Genomic DNA, 20,829 nt, shown 5'->3' with positions numbered 1-20,829 from the left:
CCAATGGCTTCATTATAAATCCTTTTTTACATAAATGATTCAGCAAGGGAGAATGTCATTATTATTTTTTCCATATAGCAAGTGAAGTTGAAGGAAGACGGGAGTATAGATATGGATTACAATGACAAACGGAGCTGTGTGAGGAAAACATAATAGTATGGAATAATTTTTAAAAGACTTGGAATCTCGACAGAGTTAATTCTTATTTTTTCCTTGACTGAGGGGAGGATGGATTGGACTTTGAGAACTTGCCAAGGTTTGGCGGGGCGCCAGGCAACCCCCCTCCTGGGATTGAAAGTAATGGCAATAGAATTTTACAGCTGTAATCAGAGGAGCTGGATAACAAAAAGGAGAGATCTCTCTAGAGTGACACCAAGTCAACAGTGCCGCAAGACACAATGGGAGACTAGGAATAACTAAGGTGGACATAATAATTGATAAAGATATAAGGGAACAATTGATTAAAATTAATACCTCACATAGGAAGAAGAAAGGAGAACTTCACTAGCGAACTTATAAATTACTAAATGTAATGAAACTCAAGAGTGAAGGATATATGATGGCTAAAGCCCCAGAATTGGGCACTAAGTTACCTACGGCCAACACTTTATTTGGAATCAGTGAGTGCAGTGTTCAAAACTCCCATTGTTCTAGGCACATTTTGCGACAGGGAATTTCATTAGCGCGAGCAGTTTCTGAGCTCTGGGCACAATACAGCACCTAATATTTCAGATTAAAACTGCAGAGTGGAAGGAAAGGAGGACTTTTTTCTGTTTCCCCACCTCTAGCTACTCTCTGAATATTGGAGAAGAGACCCTCTTAAAAAATATTAGGGGGAAGGACTAGACCATGTGAAAAATAATATTATGAACATAATATTTTAGCTGCAGTTCATTCATTTTCAGCTTTGTATTCTTGTTATAAAAAATCACACTGAGACATTCCGTTGTTGCACCCATAACCTAGGTTTAAGGTGCCATTTAGCTCCTAGTTTTCATATTTCAGTTTCTAACACGGAGTATGTGTATAAAGAGTTTGACACTTAAACCCCTGTAAAAGGTAAAGGTAAAGGTACCCCTGCCCGTAGGGGCCAGTCTTGACAGACTCTAGGGTTGTGCACTCATCTCACTCTAGAGGCCGGGAGCCAGCGCTGTCCGCAGACACTTCCGGGTCACGTGGCCAGCGTGACGAAGCTGCTCCGGCGAACCGGCATCAGAGCAGCACACGGAACGCCGTTTACCTTCCCTCTAGAAAGCGGTACCTATTTATCTACTTGCACTTAATTGTGCTTTCGAACTGCTAGGTGGGCAGGAGATGGGACCGAACCATGGGAGCTCACCCCGCCACGGGGATTCGAACCACCGACCATGCGATCGGCAAGCCCTAGGCGCTGAGGTTTTACCCACAGCACCACCCGCGTCCTCCTTAAAACCCCTGTACACACATACAATTCTTTTACGGAACTGTACTGCAATTGTAGAACAATGTAGAGAGAGAAAATTAAAGAATAGTAAATTTTTGCCACAGAAAGCAATGGAAGTAAGTCTAATATAAGTGCAAGCCTCAGTTTCTGTAAGGGTGTGTGTGTGTGTGTGTGTGTGTGTGTGTGTGTGTGTGTGTATGGGGGGCGTGTAAGATTGAAGGAAGAATTACCGTACAAACAAAAAACCAGAGCCTAAAATGTATGTATGAATGCAATAGAAACAATACAAAGAAAGACTTGGGAATTAAGCCTTAACTGATTTATTCTTGAAAGCTTTCACCAACAAGGAAAGATGGGATCAACTAAATGGAGGACTCCTGCACGTAAGACAAGTATTTACCTTTTGTTATATAAAATGCAGCAAGTTTAAAATGAACTATTTTATAAGATGTCCTGTGGTTCTAGCATTTCGTTATTTCTTAGCAAAGCTGCATGAAAATATACTTGTGACTTGGAATACATCTGAATCTTTTGTATAACGTCAGAGGCTTTGACTGTCACCAAAGATTCCCCCACCCCAGCCAAAGCTCTAAATTTAGACTAAGTTGACTTTTGTCTGTAAAGCAACATACCACGAAAAGCCTCATCAACCTTTATTTAGGCCCAATGAGATTCTGCAGGCTTTGTAACCAAAGTGAAAAGAACGGCATTCCAGTCCAGAACTGCCAAGGGAGCAGAGAAACAAAAAATGAAAACTCTGCCAATTGCTCCCAGGGAGGATTTTAATGGAGGCAATTAAAAAAATTCTCTTCTAAACCTTTGCTCTGTGGCATAAAGCCCTGTGATTTGACTATTTGATTCTGTAATATAGTGCAAAATGAATGGAAGAACCAGTAGATAAAGTCAGAATTAAGGGTGAGCCTCCTGTCTTTAAATGAGGGTCTGCTATGATCACGTGTGATCCTGTGGAGCATATCTGCAGCACGGCCCTTTTTGTCCCTGTGAGTTGTCATGGGGGACTGAAGAGTTTGTTCTGAGGAGACTGGGAGAGTGTTTTGGAAACTGGCCTGACTGGACTTCACTGGGTCCATCCATTCCAAACTGTCAGCGTCAGTCGCTGAGCAACAACGGTGTGAGAGGGCTACTGCTTTTTGTCCCTTCTGTGGTCTTCCCATAGGCCAGGGGTCTGCAACCTTTAAGACAAAAAGAGCCACTTGGACCCGTTTCCAAAGAAAAAAAACCTGGGGGCTGCAAAACTCGTCATTATAAAAATAACTTTTTTGTCACTTTTTAATTATTTCTTTGTTTGACCCCTCAGAATTACTCCTCCTCATAGAAATAAACATTAAATTAACAAGTTACCTTTTTTGTGTGTGTGTTCTTCACTCCCCTTCAAAACAGTGACCAGCGTACATGCCCCCTTTCAATGCAGTGACCAGCGTACATGCCCCTTACAATGTAGCGGGCGGGCGGGAAGGTGACGTCAGGACGGTGCGTGACTAACGCACACACCGCCCCCATGCAACGTCACAGCCAGTACAGCGCCCACCACAGTGGGGAGTGTCGGGGCGCACAATGCGCCTCCTCCCCTCGCTAGTATCCACCCCGGAGCCGCGGCAAAGGTGTAAAAGAGCCACATGCGGCTCCGGAGCCGCGGGTTGCTGACCCCTGCCATAGGCTGACACTCTAACCGTTATACCACACTGAAATAAGAAGTTTCCTAACAACTTTCAGCACCCTTAGAAACTACAGTTCCCAGGAAGCTCTGGGGGAAGCCATGACTGTTGAAAGGGGTTTAAATGTATAGTGAAGATTGGGCTGCAAAGTTTTGCAGATCCCTTGAGGCAGTCTGAAGGCTGTTGGGGTCCTTTTTAAAAAGCTCCAAAATATGTCACCCAGCCACCCACAGCCTGGGAACAGACATGCTTCTTTCTGTTGGATTCTTCTGAGAGCAATGGAACATCACCAAGTCCTGTTGCTCCCAGGGGGATTCGCTTTATTGCAATTGGAGGTGTGTGCAATAGCTGCTCCAGGCTGTGGAGACAGACAACCTTTTCTGGGCTTTTTCAAAAGGATATTTTTAAGGGATAGAGATGACCCTGCAGGCCTTGGACTGCCACACAAACGGATCTGCAGGACCGCAGGTTCTAATATAGGCCCGTGATCTGATCCACGACATGATCCATATGGATCAAATTGGGTGAGTCTGCTTTTTAATCAGGATTCTGCATATTCCTGTTGCATCCCTTTTTCACAGGTAGGGTGATTCTGGTACCAGCTAAATTTGTCAAATTTCCTTTTAAAGCCATCTACAGAGGAGAGACTGCTAGAACCAGCAAGGGCAAGATTTTCCACCTTCATTGTCCCACTTCCATGACTGGAGCGCTTTTAAAGAGGAGATTCTGCGTAAGTGCTTATTCTTGCTCTCTCAACATTTTTGTTGAGTGAATGCTCTTCAAATGTATTTGCCATTTTGAGACTTTTGAAATGTTAAGTTTTTGTTTGGAAATATTATCATTTGGTATTGTTTGTTGTTTGCAGTTGTGGTGTTCATTATTTGTAAGCTGCCTTGGGGGGCGGCAGCGCTTTTTTGGCCAAAAAGCAACAGTAACATGATTTAGTGCTTAGTGTAGCAGTGCCAACACTATAGAACTCCCTGCCTATTGATATCAAGCAGGCATCTTCACTGGAGTCTTTTCGGCATCTGCAAAAAACATTCTTGTTTAGACAAGCTCACCCAGATGCTTTAAAGGTTGAGGTAATTTTAATCTGATTCAGTATTTTGAATTTTGTTTTAAAGTACAGTTGTGAATTTTGCTTGATTTTATTGTTTTATTTTTCATAAACTGCTTTGAGGGTTTTTTATGATCAAGTGATATATAAATTTTATGAAATAAATAAATAAATAAATATAGCATTAGAGTTCCAGGACACAGTAAGAAATTTCACCTTTTTGACATGCCTGGAACATGCATTTACTCAGGCTATGTGAGGGTAACTAAAGGGTCCCACAACCATTACACTTTTCTACTGCAGGGGGTTGGACTCGATGGCCCTTGTGGTCTCTTCCAACTCTATGATTCTATGATTCTTTCCAATTTCATTCTCTGTCACAAGAACCATCTTTTTCATTGAAAATACAACTCAATGGCTGGCTTAAAGGGAGACACCACTAAAGGGCTGTACAACAATTATTTGATGAACAATTAAAAGGAATTAAGAGTGGAAACAGAAAATGTTCAATGGAAATGTATTGGATGAAGCAGAGGCTGAAGAAGATTTACAGCTTTCAGGGGAAAACACTAATGATGATCTGCCACATCAAGTGAATGGCTTTACACAGATGTCTGAAGGACAGGAACCATATAATGTTGGAGCTATGATCTTGAAGGAGAAATTAAGAAATATTCTGTGTCAGCAGAGACAGGGTTGAGAAAGAAAGGTCTCTGTGTACAGTTTGGATTGAATTCAGAGGAAACAGCAACTAAGTCTCTTGCAACATTTTTGGAAAAAGAATGGAAGAGAAGGAATGGAAATCATATTTTTCTAAAAAATGACAGAAAATCATGGCCAATCTGAAATGGGATTGGAAAGAAATGGATTTGGGTGTGAATTAATGACTATAAAATAAGTAACCAAGTATGGATCATTGTCTTATTACATAACACCAGCAAATAAGCTCTTGAGAGAATAAAGAACAAAGAATGATTTATTTTTTAAAATATTGCAGATGAAGTTGGGTTGGAGGAAGACTATTGCTGGCTGACTTGTAATAAGTATTGGATAACTTCTTTTGGAATTCTTGTTTGGAAAGAAAAAAGAATGAACTTGAGATGCCCAAACTGAAGAAAACTGGGAAAACATTGTATAGCAGATGGAGGAACAGCTAGATATTACTCTGGATTGAATATTTGACTATTTTGAGGAACTGACTGACAAATAGTTAGCAGTCCCTTTTACTTATTCCCCTTTTCTTCCTTTTTTCTTTAACGTTTTATTGTTATTACTTCCTTTAATATTCTTAGCTTTTTCTTCTCTTTCCCTTTTATTTTTTGTTTTGTTTTTGTTTGTGCTTTGTCTGTTGTATTATTTACGGTCCTCTACTCAGGGTTTAAGGAAGGGTTAACTTGCAGATGAAGGTGATGGAGAGTTGATGAAAGACCCTGTGTGAGGGGCAGGGAAAGGAAGATCTCCCAGGATGGGAGGTTGGGAAAAGAAAGGGAAGCTCCCAGGTGAGAACTCTTCTTCTTTGTTTTGTTTTTGTTTAGATTAGATTTTTTATTTTAATGTATTAATAAAATATTATAAATAAATAATAAAAAGAGTAATCTTTTTTAGGTAGCTGATGTCTGTTTTGCTTTCTACCTCAAGCCACATGACACAACATGACTTAACACAATATAAATGAGCCTTAGACTTGGAAAAACATCAAGAGACTCTCGAAAGGCTATGCCATTCCGTGAACATTGGGAGAAAGATTCACTGTCACAAAATGTGTATTTAAAGAGTTGCTACCGTTACCTGCAAGTTGTTCTTTTCTATCTTCCGCTGGAGTATCTGAAGGCACTTGGTGAAGTCTGTTAAGTCTTGATCTGGAGTCTCTATGAGTTCACACCCCTATGGGAGGTAATAAAACAGCAGAAAGAAAAGGGCAGGTGTTCAGGATCAAGCACAACTTCAGAATCAAGCACAACTGTTTTCCTTGCTTTTTGCTGCTTTGATACTTGTGTCTCGGTATAGAAAGAACTCTTTTCAAAATACGGACTTCAATCCAGCTCCATTTAGAGACAAGCTTTTACAAATACATTTCAATATGTATTTTTCATGATGAAGTCTCTAATTCTGTGGCTGTTGTGACATCAGAAAGCAGGTTTCTGCTACTTGTGACCTACCAAACCCAATGAAACCCACCCAATGAAGGCATGTGGTTTTTTTATTAATTGGTTGTTATTGATGTACAAGAGTCAATGAATTTAAATTCAGGAGCACCACTGGAAACCTCATAACCTTAACCTTAACTCCATAAGCAATCAATATTTATAAACATTGTGTATGATGCTGTAAGATAAGGCATGCATTAGAGGGATGGTAAACATTCTTATGCTGAACGCTGAACACAGCCACCAGGGGAATCAGGGGACAGGGCTCACCCTCATTATCACTCTCATGTAATCTCTGAAATTGAGGAAAGGTATCTGACACCATTGTGTGTGTGATCTAGGAGAGCGCGATTGGTGTGGTCACATTGGTGCAGAGCCTTTGGGTCGCCGCACCTATGGCAGCCAATGGAAAGTGAGAAGCAGGGGAATGCTGGATCCATACTGGATCCATACTCCCATCCATACTGGACTCTGAGTATTTCTGACCATGGGATCTCATCCAGTAGCACCTATGGCAGCCAATGGAAAGTGAGAAGCAGGGGAATGCTGGATTTTGGTGTTACAGAGGGCACTACTAAAATTTGAGATGCCAAGGTCCACCATTAGTGTGTGTGTGTGAGAGAGAGGGAAATATATAATGGATCCCTGGAATGATTTCTGAATTCTATAAACGACCATTCTTTTAATCTCAGGATCGTCTGTCCTGTTTTGCCGCCTGAGGTGAAACAGAAAGATGCCCTCACCCACCAAAGCCTTGCTTCCCCGTATCCAGCAAGATGTCCTCTTGAGTTTCACTATACAGAGGCAAGGGAAAGCGGAGCATAGTCAGTCCTACAATCTGGACTTTAAGAAGGCCAATTTCAAAAAGCTTAAGGTGCTACTGGATGAGATCCCATGGTCAGAAATACTCAGAGTCCAGTATGGATGGGAGTTTTTCAAAGGTGAAATATTGAAGGCACAAAGGCAGGCAGTGCAAACAAGAAAGAAAAGTAGGAGGCACACAAATAAAGTGGTGCCACTGCATAAGGAGGTGAAAGACAAGCTGAAATTTAAGAAGGGCATGTGCCCCTTCCAACTCTACAATTCTGTGATGCAAAGATCTCGTGAGAGATCTATGATCCTTCTGGAAGCTGCAGCTGCTTCTCCTTGCTTCTCTGGTGGCACTGGGCTGGCTGTCCTCTGCCATGGAAGAAGTGAGCAGCAGCAATGAGAACTCACAAGTGTTCAGTGAGATCTTGCAGAAGCCACTGCTTCTCCAGCAGCAGGAGCACTGCCCCTGTAAGGTCCCGCTGCCTGTGAATGCTGCCTCATGGGTGGGCCAACCCTGTTCCCTCTCTTTATCTGACTGGGACACAGATTTTAGTCTGTGAAGAAATGGCATGGTGCACCTGTAGGAGCAAAATAATGACTGCCAACAACAATGAAACAGGGCTCAGCAGACAGGGGAGCAGAGGGTATTTTACACTCCTGCCAGGGGTCAAAAGTGGGGTCTGGGAGCCAGAGGTGGGGAGCCAGAAATTTTCTGAGACCTCAGAAGATGTGTGCTTATGTATATTGTGTGAAGACTAGCATTTACGTTTTGTGTATGGAGTGTTAGGGGAAGGGTAGTACCTCTGGGGTAGTTTCTCCACCTTTTGTTCCCACCCTGCACTGAGGTTTCACCTGTGGCTCCTAGAATCTGTCAACATGCAACAGAGGCCACGCACCAGGACACTTTGAATGTCCGGCTAAACCAGATGAGGGTGGCCGATGGGTCTCACTGACTGGTTGGCTAAGCAGATGAGCTGACAGTGAGTGAGGTACTTCTCCTGCATGAGAAGACAGGCTCTGGTGGATTGGGTGGATGAGACCAATAGTGGGTCAAGAGGGCAGTTTCTGTGCGTGTTGTGGAGAAAAGTGAGTGGCAGATAGGGCTTGCCAACCTGGGAAGGTGGCCCATCTAGGAGAAGGAAACTCTGATCTTAAACTGGCAGATGTGATCTCAGAACCACTGGCAGTCATCTTTGAGAATTCCTGGAGAACAGGCGAAGTCCCGGCAGACTGGAGGAGGGCAAATGTTGTCCCTATTTTCAAAAAGGGGAAAAGAGAGGACCCAAATAATTACCGCCCAGTCAGTCTGACATCAATAGCAGGGAAGATTCTGGAGCAGATCATTAAGCAAACAGTCTGTGAGCACCTAGAAAGGAATGCTGTGATCACCAATAGACAGCATGGATTTCTGAAAAATAAGTCATTTCAGACTAACCTGATCTCATTTTTTGACAGAATTACAAGCCTGGTAGATGAAGGGAACGCAGTGGATGTAGCCTACCTTGATTCAGCAAGGCATTTGACAAGGTGCCCCATGATATTCTTGTAAAGAAGCTGGTAAAATGCGGACTTGACTATGCTACCACTCAGTGGATTTGTAACTGGCTGACTGACCGAACCCAAAGGGTGCTCATCAATGGTTCCTCTTCATCCTGGAGAAGAGTGACTAGTGGGGTGCCACAGGGTTCTGTCTTGGGCCCGGTCTTATTCAACATCTTTATCAACGACTTGGATGATGGACTCAAGGGCATCCTGATCAAATTTGCAGATGACACCAAACTGGGAGGGGTGGCTAACACCCCAGAGGACAGGATCACACTTCAAAACGACCTTGACAGATTAGAGAACTGGGCCAAAACAAACAATATGAATTTTAACAGGGAGAAATGTAAAGTATTGCACTTGGGCAAAAAAAATGAGAGGCACAAATACAAGATGGGTGACACCTGGCTTGAGAGCAGTACATGTGAAAAGCATCTAGGAGTCTTGGTTGACCACAAACTTGACATGAGCCAACAGTGTGATGCGGCAGCTAAAAAAGCCAATGCAATTCTGGGCTGCATCAATAGGAGTATAGCATCTAGATCAAGGGAAGTAATAGTGCCACTGTATTCTGCTCTGGTCAGACCTCACCTGGAGTACTGTGTCCAGTTCTGGGCTCCACAATTCAAGAAAGACACTGACAAACTGGAACGTGTCCAGAGGAGGGCAACCAAAATGGTCAAAGGCCTGGAAACGAGGCCTTATGAGGAACGGCTAAGGGAGCTGGGCATGTTTAGCCTGGAGAAGAGGAGGTTAAGGGGTGATATGATAACCATGTTCAAATATATAAAAGGATGTCACATAGAGGAGGGAGAAAGGTTGTTTTCTGCTGCTCCAGAGAAGCGGACACGGAGCAATGGATCCAAACTACAAGAAAGAAGATTCCACCTAAACATTAGGAAGAACTTCCTGACAGTAAGAGCTGTTTGACAGTGGAATTTGCTGCCAAGGAGTGTGGTGGAGTCTCCTACTTTGGAGGTCTTTAAGCAGAGGCTTGACAACCATGTCAGGAGTGCTCTGATGGTGTTTCCTGCTTGGCAGGGGGTTGGACTCGATGGCCCTTGTGGTCTCTTCCAACTCTATGATTCTATGATTCTACCTCCACTGCCTTGTGGGATATCTTCAGAAGAAGAAAGGCTAAGGAGTAAACCCTACAAAAATCTGGAGTGGGGGCCCTAAGATGGTTGGACGGCATCTTGTCTGCCTCCTTCTGGCAACTCCTGCAGCCAAGCTGGTGCCAGATGCATTGCTCTGCTTTCCTTCGGACCACATCAGCGAGGTCAAGGGGTGTGTGTGTCACTATGGTGCATCTAACACAGCGGTTTGACAAATGGAAGTCAACAACATATAATGCCACAATACTCCCCACACCCGCTTCCTCTTCTGTCAACATGTAAAAGTGATGTGGAGAGAAAAGCTTTATATTTATCATAACAACACCCTACTGACCTTAACGTGATGGTTTTGGAAAAGAAATGCAACATTTACCCTCAGTACATGAAGCAATTTTTGTAAATGCAGTTGAAGCCATTAAACTTGTTAAGGGAGTACAGATGTGGTGACCTGTTTCCAAATGTTTGTGTTAGCATATGGATACTACTAACAATTCCAGCAACAGTAAATTCTGTTTAGCAAACTCAAGTTAATTAAGAATCATTTGAGGACTACAGTGTCTCAGGAATTTGTTGTGGATTTGGCCAGGGTAAATACTGAATTCAACATTGCCAAAACAATTAATTTTCATACTGTGATTTTAAGTATTTCACAAAAAAGGCCAGAAAAGCAATTTTTTTAAAAAAGTAAATGTATATATAACTTTTTTACTAATGCTAATGCCTCCAGGTATAGGGCAGTATATAAATTCAACAAACAAACAAATAAATATGATGAGCTGATCTGCATTGCCATATAAAATGATGCTTTGATGTGTACAGTCATACCTTGGGTTGAATGTGCTTCAGGTTGCGCGCTTTCGGGTTGCACTCCGTGGCAACCCGGAAGTAACGGAGCATGTTACTTCCAGGTTTCGCCGCTTGCACATGCACAGATGCTCAAATTGACGTCACGCACATGCGCGGAAGCGGCAAAACGCTACCCCCGCAGATGCGCCGTCGCGTCTTACGTTCTATTCAGGATGCGAAAGGGCTCCGGAATGGATCCTGTTCGCATCCCGAGGTACCACTGTATCCACTGTATTGTATACCACTGTATTGTAGCATAAACAAAGGTGTTCATATCAAATACACTTTCTTAACTCTGGTCCTCTTATTTTATACTTCCTCCACAATAAATATTAATAATAGCAAAAGGTCTTAAATGAAGAAAATTAACTGCTGGTGCCTTACTATAAGAAAAGGAGCAGCAAATCTACTCCCAAAGGCTGCCATCATTGACAATAATTGCCATTGTTTTCCTATAGAAAAGGGGAGCTTCTTTCCAGGTCCCGCCTCATAATGAGACCAGCGAATGGCTGAGGTGGTGGACACTGACCCTGAACGTGGCATCATGATGAAAAGGACAACCTACAATGGAGGAAAGCTTGTGAAGCTCCATCTCTCACATGACTTTCCAAGGTTTTTAGCAAGCTAAGTTTCGGAAGCTCAGCACCCTGCATAGAACCATTTGCTGATTTTAGCCCCCTACCTATAGCTCACCTATTATGGAATGCTTGAATCAGAGGGCACAAAAACATCATTTTCCTATAGCTTGGTGCGTTTGTTTTAAGTATTTCTTTTCTTTTTAAAAAAATAAGACTCCTTACATACTGCACTAAGTTATAGGTGTCAAGATTATGTTAAAATGGAGCAATACACAAGTTCGCATCTCTTAATTCAGTGCTCAAACAGTTCCTAAGCTGCTGCTAAAGAGCTGAGTAAGGAATAGTGAAGTATGTCCACCATATAAAGTCGCCATTCAATGAGGTTTCAAGGATACAAAATACCTATATAGCGTCATAAATTATAATAAGGACCACAGTTGCTAGATTTAGAGTTTCCTTCACCCACTACTTCAAGGTCTCTTTAAAGGCTTTGTGGCTCTATCCATATATGATTCATTTCATACTTTTACCTTGTACTGTAGTGACTGATAAGAAAATTAGGTCCTCACCAGTGAGCCCCTCTATATTATGAGTCTGAACATACCATTTAAAGCTCAGGAAAGGCTAATAAAACAAAAGACGACAGCTTTAAAAAATATAGGTCCAGAAATTCAAAAAGTAAAGCATCATCTGCCAGCAGATAAGATAACTAAATCCAGACTTGCAAATATACCGTATTTACTCGAGTCTAATGTGCCATTGAATCTAATGTGCACCTCAATTTTCAAAACCTTGAAACCAAAAAGTATTTGCTGGCGAATGTAAGTGTGCAATCGAATCTAATGCGCACCTTAATTTTCGCAACATTATTTGGCCAAAAAAGGTGAGCATTAGATTTGAGTAAATACAGAAATTATCTGTTGGGATCACAGGATATTTATTAGAATTCTCAGATTCTCAGGGTCACCTAAATTCCTTGGTAAGTTACTGAGGAATGACACAGTATTTTTCTCTTACATATAAATATGGCCTCAGTCTACTTGTTGACTGTGCATGTACATGAGTTTATGTGTGAAAATGTAATGTGTTCGGTAACAGTTACTGAAATAACAACTACTGCTTGTGGGAGAATTTGTGATTTGCAAGTCCACATGTTACTGATTGCCTGGCAAGCGTGACTGCCACTTCTGCGTGCTTTGCAACCACACTGCTTCAGGAACATCCCAAATTCTACTGACACATGGGAAGGGCAAATTGATATAGGTAACTCCTCATGGTGATGCTGAGGGCTCCAGGAAGAGGTGGTGCAGGCCTGGGACAGAACTAGATCATACATACATCCACACGACTGTTGCATCTCAAACGTTACATCCAGAGCAGGATGGAATGCATGGAACATGCAGAAGGAAGAACCAGATGGAACAACTACTGTGCTTCTGCTTGTCCACATGAGGTGCCCTCTTATGGAAGAAAAGCACTGTCTTTGTAGTTGCAGAGAGAATCTATAATATATGGGTGACTGTTTAAATACAATCTTTTGCTGTTTCTAAGAAATTAACCTCTAGGCTCTCAATCTCAACAGCCCATTGTCTATAACAGCTTTTCTTGAAAGAATGAAACCAAGAGGACAGCTGGTGTTTCAGGAACAACATAAGCTGCTGGAACTAGAAGAATGACAAAGAGGTCACACTTTTACTCTTAGATTAAAAAATAAAGACTGTTTTCCCCCAGGGTCTCCCTCTCTCTTTTTTGCTCCAGAGTACCAGACAAGTAAGCAGTTTACAGATACTGGTTTATAAATAAGAGATATAAAATGCCATCAGCACTCTTTGCTTCACTACTTTGGCACTAGCTGACATTTTAAAATCCATTTCCTTGCAGATTTGATCTGGTATCTGTAGGCAGAATACAGCGGCATTCAGCACTCAGAAAAGCTGAACTGACATAAAACCATTTCATTGATCTTGGAAATAAGTCCACAGAAATTATTAGCCGACAAATAATTTTACTAGTCCACTTTCCCACATGTATGTTTCGTTCGCTTTTGTGACACAATGGTGCCCCCCCCCCATGAAAGAAATTACACTCTGTCGATGTCAGGAGTCCAGGTTCCGGCTTGATAACACAGTAAGCATAGGTAATTAAAAAGGAGGATTTATTGCAAAAACAAACAGATAGCTCTGGGCGGCTCTAACAAAGCTGCCGACATTATCATTCAAAATGACCCTTCTGAAGACGCCTTCCGGTTCCTGCAGAAGATATTGAACTTTCGCACCTTACATCTCTTGTTTTGCTTCCTGTCCAGCGGCCCTCCCATTTGCCAACTCTTTGGACTTATTGGATCAGCTCCAACCTCTTCCTGTTCCTCTAGACCAGAGGTTCTCAACTCGTGGGTCCCCAGATGTTGTTGGACTACAACTCCATCATCCCTGAGCTCTGGCCTTGCTAGCTAGGGGTGATAGGAGTTGTAGTTCAACAACATCAGGGGACCCACAGGTTGAGAACCGCTGATCTAGACTGTCTCTGTGTCTGTTTGCACTTGTTTGAGCTTCCTGAGAGCTTTGGCTGTGTTCCAGCCCGCTCTCAGTTGTTCTCTTGGCAACCGGCATTTCAATGTCCGAGGGAGTCGCACTGGGCACTGGCCGCTGTTCCGCCTGCGTCAAATAATAATAATAATAATAATCTAAACCTCTTTGTTCTGCAGCCGGCTGTAAAGTTCCACTAGGAGCTGGCCCATTCCTGACAGCTGAGCTGCTCTTACTGATTCCTGCTCACCACAAGTGACCACATAAATAAGTGTTTTACAAGCCGCTGTTAGACATGGAGTCCAATCCAAAAACCTCCATATTATATGTTGGCACCGTTCTCCTGTTCCTCTCTCACAAAAGCCTGGGAGGTCAATACTGAGGCATAATTCATGTACACGAGTGCTTTCATGCTCAGCAGGGTAATTGTGAGCACATTTTAAAGCAGCCAACCAACCAACCAACCAACGGCCTCGGTCCAGTATACCTGAAGGAGCGTCTCCACCTCCATCGTTCTACCCGGACACTGAGGTCCAGCACCGAGGGCCTTCTGGCGGTTCCCTCATTGCGAGAAGCCAAGTTACAGGGAACCAGGCAGAGGGCCTTCTCGGTAGTGGCGCCCTCCCTGTGGAATGCCCTCCCACCAGATGTCAAAGAGAACAACAACTACCAGACTTTTAGAAGACATCTGAAGGCAGCCCTGTTTAGGGAAGCTTTTAATGTTTGATGTACCATAGTATTTTAATATTCTTTTGGAAGCCGCCCAGAGTGGCTGGGGAAACCCAGCCAGATGGGCGGGGTATAAATAATAAATTATTATTATTATTATTATTATTGCTAGGACTAAACAGGTAGTAAAGCTTATCAGTGAAAAACAACTGTTTGTCAAAATTTTTGGCACAGAGCTGTTTGATGATGATGCTTTGTGGCAGCCACAGGGAATCTGTGGTTCTCGGATGTGGCCTCACCATGCCTGGCTGTTGGCCACGCTGCCCGGGGCTGATGGGAGCTGGGTTTCTACAACTCCAGAAGGACCAGTACATACATTCAGAGCAGATTGTAGCCCAGGTCCTCATAATCTAGAGTGGCCTCGGCCTCTTGCAATTTTCTTTTTTAAAGCATGCAGATTTTACTACCTAGGCTCAGTTGCTTAGTAACATTAAGCACATGACATATGAGCCTATGACTGTATAACAGTTACAAAAGTGCATATTACTGTTTAGTAAAGTTTGCGGAGGCTTTAAAGCTATTTAGAATCAAATTATAAAGTTAAGGTATGAAGCAATAAGTGTTCAGATTACTGTCTATCATTATAGTGTGCATTTTGAGAACAAGTGAGTATTCTTTTATATCATTGTGAATCACAATAATATTTAATTTTGACTTTTTGTGAAACTAATAATGAGTAAGCAATATGAAAGTGGTGCTAGTAAATGAAAGTGACAAAAAAGAACACAAAATTTAAAGGCAACCATGTCATATTGCTTTGTACAGCAGGCAGAAACAGCCCTATGTTGTTGTTGTTGTTACAGTGGTGCCCCGCAAGACGAACGCCTTGCAAGACGGAAAACCCGCTAGACGAAAGGGTTTTCCGTTTTGGAGGCGCTTCGCAAAACGAATTTCCCTATGGGCTTCCTTCGCAAGACGAAAGCCCATAGGGAAATCTCCGGGACAGCGGGGAAGCGCAGTGCGTCTTCCCCACTGTCCTCGGACCTCCTCCGAAGCCTGGTGGTGGGGCGGAGAGACCTCCTCCCGCCGCCAGGCTTCAGAAGGCTCCTCCGAAGGCTGGCGGTGGGGCGGAGAGACCTTCTCCCTGCGCCAGCCTTCGGATGGCTGTCCTGAAGACTTGCGGTGGGAGGAGGGTTTTCCTTCCCACCGCCAACATTCAGAATGCTGTTCTGAATGTTGGCGGTGGGGAGGAAAAACCCTCCTCCCACCGCAAGCCCCGGGAACAGAGGAGAAGCGCTGCGCCCCTTCCCCTCTGTTCCCGTACCTGTCCTGAAGGCTTGCGGTGGGGAGAAAAGCCCTTCTCCGCACCGCCAGCCTGGCAAGCGGTTTCCATAGGAACGCATTAATTGATTTTCAATGCATTCCTATGGGAAACCATGCTTCGCAAGACGAAAAACTCGCAAGAAGAAAAAACTTGCGGAACGAATTAATTTCGTCTTGCGAGGCACCGCTGTATTTGAGTTTATATACTGCTCTATACCTGGAGGCCTCAGGGTGGTTCACAGTAAATATCACAATGTATATAAACAGAATAAAAACAATAACCCAATAACACGCCCGCCTCCCGAAAAGAGCCACATTTTAAAAGGGTATAGGATATCAAATAGACCAACCAAAAGCCTGGTTAAAAAGGAACATTTTTGCCTGGCGCCTAAAGGTGTGTAATGAAGGCGCCAGGCTAACTTCCCTGGGGAGAGCACTCCACAAACGGGGAGCCACTGCAGAGAAGGCCATGTTCTCACGTTGCCACCCTCCGGACCTCTCGAGGAGGAGGCTGACGAAGGAGGGCCTCAGATGATGATCTCAGGGCCCAGGTAGGTTCGTATGGAAAGAGGTGGTCCTTGAGGCATTGCAGTCCTGAGCCCTTTAAGGCTTTATTGGTCAAAACCAATTGGTCAAAACCTGGCTGCTGAATTCTGCACTACCTGAAGTTTCTGCTGAAATCATTCACTTTGCTTTCAAATTCTTTTAGGACAGTAATGAGCTTGAACTGCTTCTTTTGGTGTAGCTATCTTGTGACATGTTCCTTCAGCACTTTGTGTTAATTCTTTGGTTTTTTGGTTTTCATTGTCACTTTCTCCAGACATTTCTGTACTTCTAGTGGTAGTTACTGACAACAGTTCTCCTTGAAGTTCTTGGGAGGTTGCGTTTTGTATGTAAGCTAGTTGTTCTTCAGTCTGTGCAGACTGCCCAGTGTGGTCTACTTCATTTTCTTCAACTTGTAAACATGGACGTTATGTATCTGAGGGTGTTACTTGAGGAATGCTTTTCAGCCCCGTGGAACCTTCAATGGTTTCGCAGGGCTCAATCCTATCCCCCATGTTGTTTAATATCTACACTTCCACCTGTACATCAAAGAAGCTCACCCTGAAAAATAAAATTTCAGCCACCAAAACATGTATCAAATAATACTCCAGGAGAAAGTTCACACAGCTTTTCCAAATGTGGAAACAAATTTCAGATTCTTCCTGTGTTTTATGGTAACATTAATGGTGAAATATCATTTTCTAGACTAGAGGATAAAGAATGATCGATGGTCAACAATGTCCCAAGACCAATTGCCTGATCTAAGCATTGTCTGCATAGAAAATGATGAACTGTGATTTTATTGATATTTTATTTTATTGATATAATTGATAAGTTTGCTTGAAAGAAACTGTTCTGACTTCTTATATAGTATAATGTTATAACATAGCTATGATTCCTCTGTGAATGTTCCGTGTGAATGTCTTAATTATTTCCCTACTTCTATAAACTTATTAAAGGTTATAAATTAATAAACAATCTTTTTATCAATGCTAACGTTTCAGCAATGCTCTACTTTCAATGAGTAGATAAAGAAGAGAATGATTTTTTTGTTTCTCATGATCAAAGGCTATTCAGTTTGGGCTTCCCAAGGTCTTCCAGCCCAGGGCTTCTGGCTGCTTTAATCTGGTCCTGCCTGAGGCGGTCGCCTTACCTTGCTTCATGGGTGGGTCAGCCCAGAACAAAGATCTACATTGGAATCTGCTGCCCATGTGGACCCTGCACCTTAAGTGGTTCTTCACCTTGCCTCATGGCTGGGCTGGCCTGGCCAACTGGCATAAGGCACAAAACGTAAGGAAACACTGCACACCTCCTCAAACCAAGAGCTATATGAACTTGTCAAATTTGACAACTGCTCTCCCAGCCCCTCTGCTGCTGAAACTTTTAACGTCAGCAGATGCTGGTTCCTTCGCCCCTCTTCCTCCCTATCTTGAAGTGTTATTTTTCAAAGTAGTTAACTCTCTGAGACAGCATCTGGTTTCTGGTTGACTGTGGATTTTTTACAACATATATTTACTATGACAGTTGCAGCAGCAAAAGAGTTTTTCCACATCACTTTCAAGGGCTCTTCCTTAATACTACCTTTTCTTTCTTTAAAAGACTGTAATTATTGCATAAGCTTTCAAAATGTAAAAAAAGGACCAGAAAGATGGAACAAACCTTCTGAACAATTTATATCACTTATTATTATTATTATTATTATTATTATTATTATTATTATTATTATTAATATACCGCCCTATACCTGGAGGTCTCAGGGCAGTTCACAGAAAAGATCAACATAAAAACCACTATATAACCAAAATAGCAACAACCAAATAACACCTCTCTTAGAAGAGATGCATTTATGATACCAGCAAGATTTGGGGTGGAGTGGGGGTGGTGGGGTGAAGCATTTTACTTGGCTTGTTGGCTTGCAGCAGAGAGGCTGGCTCAGGTGTGCATGCTGAGGTCCACTCCTGTGGCAATGGAGCCTTGGCAGCTACCTGACCTGGGGTTACTGGGGCTAATGCTGGGCCTGGCTCAAATGTGGTAGCCCCAGTGATTTCAGGTGGGAGATTAAATGGTGTGGGGACTGGGATGTGTAAGAGCCTGAGGATTAATGATGCACACACCTGGTTAATGAGTTGGCAGGTGAAGAAGATGTAGGAGATGGGCAGGTGTACCCACAACAATTTCTAGGAAAAGGCATGGAAGAGTTAGTATGCTTGGAGAGGGGACACAATTTTATTAACTTTGGAAAACACCAAACAGTAGCACAGTAGTACAATAACTTGTTTGAAAATCTCCCATTACTCTCACCAAAGGGTTCAATTATACCCCCACCTGTGAAACGTTAACTCTAGCAGCCTTCCAATGATAGTGAGTTCAAGCAACATGAAGTCTCTAATTGTAATGCTTCCTCTGAAAATTCTGTTGTACAATGTAATTCTTGCAATGTAAACTTCACAGGGGGCCACATACATTCTGCTTGAAATCATGTGTGCCACTTTCTCAGCCAGTGATATGCACAAGAAAGCTCCAGGCTAGATTGAGAAATTGCCACAGGCAGGTGGTGCCAAGGGCCCAAATAAGTTCCACTGGTGCTACAGGAGGAGAATGTGGTGACCTAGTTTGGCCAGACGGCAGGATCCCAAAGGACGTGCTTTATAGGGAGCTGGCTTCCAGCAACAGGCATGCTGGTAGACCAACTCTGTGTTACAAATATATTTGACATGAACGCTGGCACCATCAACCCTGCCTTCTGGGAATCCCTTGCAGATAACCACGGCGCCTGGAGACAATCAGTCAGGGTCATGTATCCACAGCAGTGACCAGAGAAGGAATGACTGCTGGGAGGAGCACAGAAAGAGGAAAAGCCATGGTGCACCTGTAGCAGCAAAACCGGGTTCCTTCATCTGCCCCCACTCCACCAAAACGTGTCCCTCCCACATTGGTCTCTACAGGCACAGCAAGCACTGCAACTCTCTATAACCATTTGACTTCATCCCTGAAGATTGTCTCCTGAGACAGGCTGATACCAACCAACAGAAAATCACTCCACTGAAACAGGAGAGAAAGGAGTGCATTTGGGACCTGCTGTAGAATTGCTGTGGCTAAGGTATGGGCTTGCACTCCCCTTAGAGGACTAAGTTCATAGCTTGTGGATCCTCCTGAACTCAGCAATTTGCAGCAGCACAGGTAGAAGAAATGGAGGAAGTGAGAGATTTTACTTTCTTGGGCTCCATGATCACTGCAGATAGTGACAGCAGTCATGAAATTAAAAGACGCCTGCTTCTTGGGAGAAAAGCAATGACAAACCTAGACAGCATCTTAAAAAGCAGAGACATCACCTTGCCGACAAAGGTCTGTATAGTTAAAGCCATGGTTTTCCCAGTAGTGATGTATGGAAGTGAGAGCTGGACCATCAAGAAGGCTGATCACCAAAGAATTGATGCTTTTGAATTATGGTGCTGGAGGAGACTCTTGAGAGTCCCATGGACTGCAAGAAGATCAAACGTATCCATTCTTAAGGAAATCAGCCCTGAGTGCTCACTGGAAGGACAGATCCTGAAGCTGAGACTCCAATATTTTGGCCACCTCATGAGAAGAGAAGACTCCCTGGAAAAGACCCTGATGTTGGGAAAGATGGAGGGCACAAGGAGAAGGGGACGACAGAGGACGAGATGGTTGGACAGTGTTCTCAAAGCTACTAAAATGAGTTTGACCAAACTGCAGGAGGCATTGGAAGACAGGAGTGCCTGGTATGCTCTGGTTCATGGGGTCATGAAGAGTCGGACATGACTAAACGACTAAACAACAACAAGGTATTCTTTTTACAAAATGACTAATACGCCTGCTACAATACTATACAGGACAACTGGAGCTTGTCTCAGCAATGCATGCCCAACTAAGATCTAGATCAGACTATGGTAACATTTTCAATGTTCAACCGTCTTTGAAGACGGTTCAGATGCTTCAACTGATGCATAATGTTTTTGGTGGGGGCAATGCAACCAGAGCATGTGCTAGCTCTGTACTAGCCACACTGATTGCTGCATGCTGAGGTTTTAATGATTGATGTTTTTTTAATCTCTTGTTGGAAGCTGCCCAGAGTGGCTGGGGAAACCCAGCCAGAGTGGTGGAGTATAAGTAATAAATTATTATTATTATTATTATTATTATTATTATTATTATTATTATTATTAGGTATTTAAGTACTGTTCTTTGTTTATTCCATTCTTGTTATTCTTCCATGGCTCACACGAGATTTCTAAAATTCTTTCTGAAGTGCAAGTGTTCCTGGCATTAGAAATCTGGGTCTGTTGGCTTTCAGGATTTTAAAAAAATCCTAGGTTAGGTACAGAAGTCATCCAAATGTGATTCACAGCTTTAGGAAGTAGGAAACCTCTCCACTTTCTGTCAGTTATTTCCCAAGCTGTGACTAGTTCCCAAAGTAATCTCTAAATCTGCTAGGAGTCATATATAAACACCAAGATGTTAGGGATCTATTGCCTACAAATCAGGACTTCCGTACCCACCTGTATTCCTTGCTTTCAGCTCCCATTCTCCCTTGCGTTTTCCCTTATTCTATAC

General features: G+C 43.0%; 1 protein-coding gene and 1 long non-coding RNA gene across 13 annotated transcripts in view; one reads left to right on the top strand and one right to left on the bottom strand.

Moving 5' to 3' along the window:
- TPK1 (thiamin pyrophosphokinase 1) overlaps nucleotides 1–20,829 on the bottom strand; it is a 448,208-nt gene that overhangs the window by 88,689 nt on the left and 338,690 nt on the right. For all 11 annotated transcript variants that reach the window (XM_081165242.1, XM_081165241.1, XM_081165247.1 and 8 more), the window contains one exon: nucleotides 5,945–6,040. In XM_081165242.1, coding sequence (XP_081021368.1) covers nucleotides 5,945–6,040 — 96 coding nt within the window. The remainder of the gene's footprint in view (nucleotides 1–5,944; nucleotides 6,041–20,829) is intronic.
- On the top strand, nucleotides 1,497–12,924 carry LOC308570431. Of its 2 annotated transcripts, none has more exons than XR_014001173.1 (4): nucleotides 1,497–1,806; nucleotides 3,729–3,829; nucleotides 11,075–11,364; nucleotides 12,777–12,924. It is a non-coding gene; the product is annotated as an uncharacterized lncRNA (long non-coding RNA). The 2 variants fall into 2 exon arrangements; XR_014001174.1 differs by lacking the exon at nucleotides 1,497–1,806 and adding an exon at nucleotides 1,837–2,600 and having other exon boundaries at nucleotides 3,101–3,829.

The sequence above is a fragment of the Podarcis bocagei genome (assembly GCF_964188305.1).
Source record: "Podarcis bocagei genome assembly, chromosome: 12".
Taxonomy (NCBI): domain Eukaryota; kingdom Metazoa; phylum Chordata; class Lepidosauria; order Squamata; family Lacertidae; genus Podarcis; species Podarcis bocagei.
Note: the sequence above shows the minus strand (reverse complement) of the source record. Positions and strands in the feature narration are given on the sequence as shown.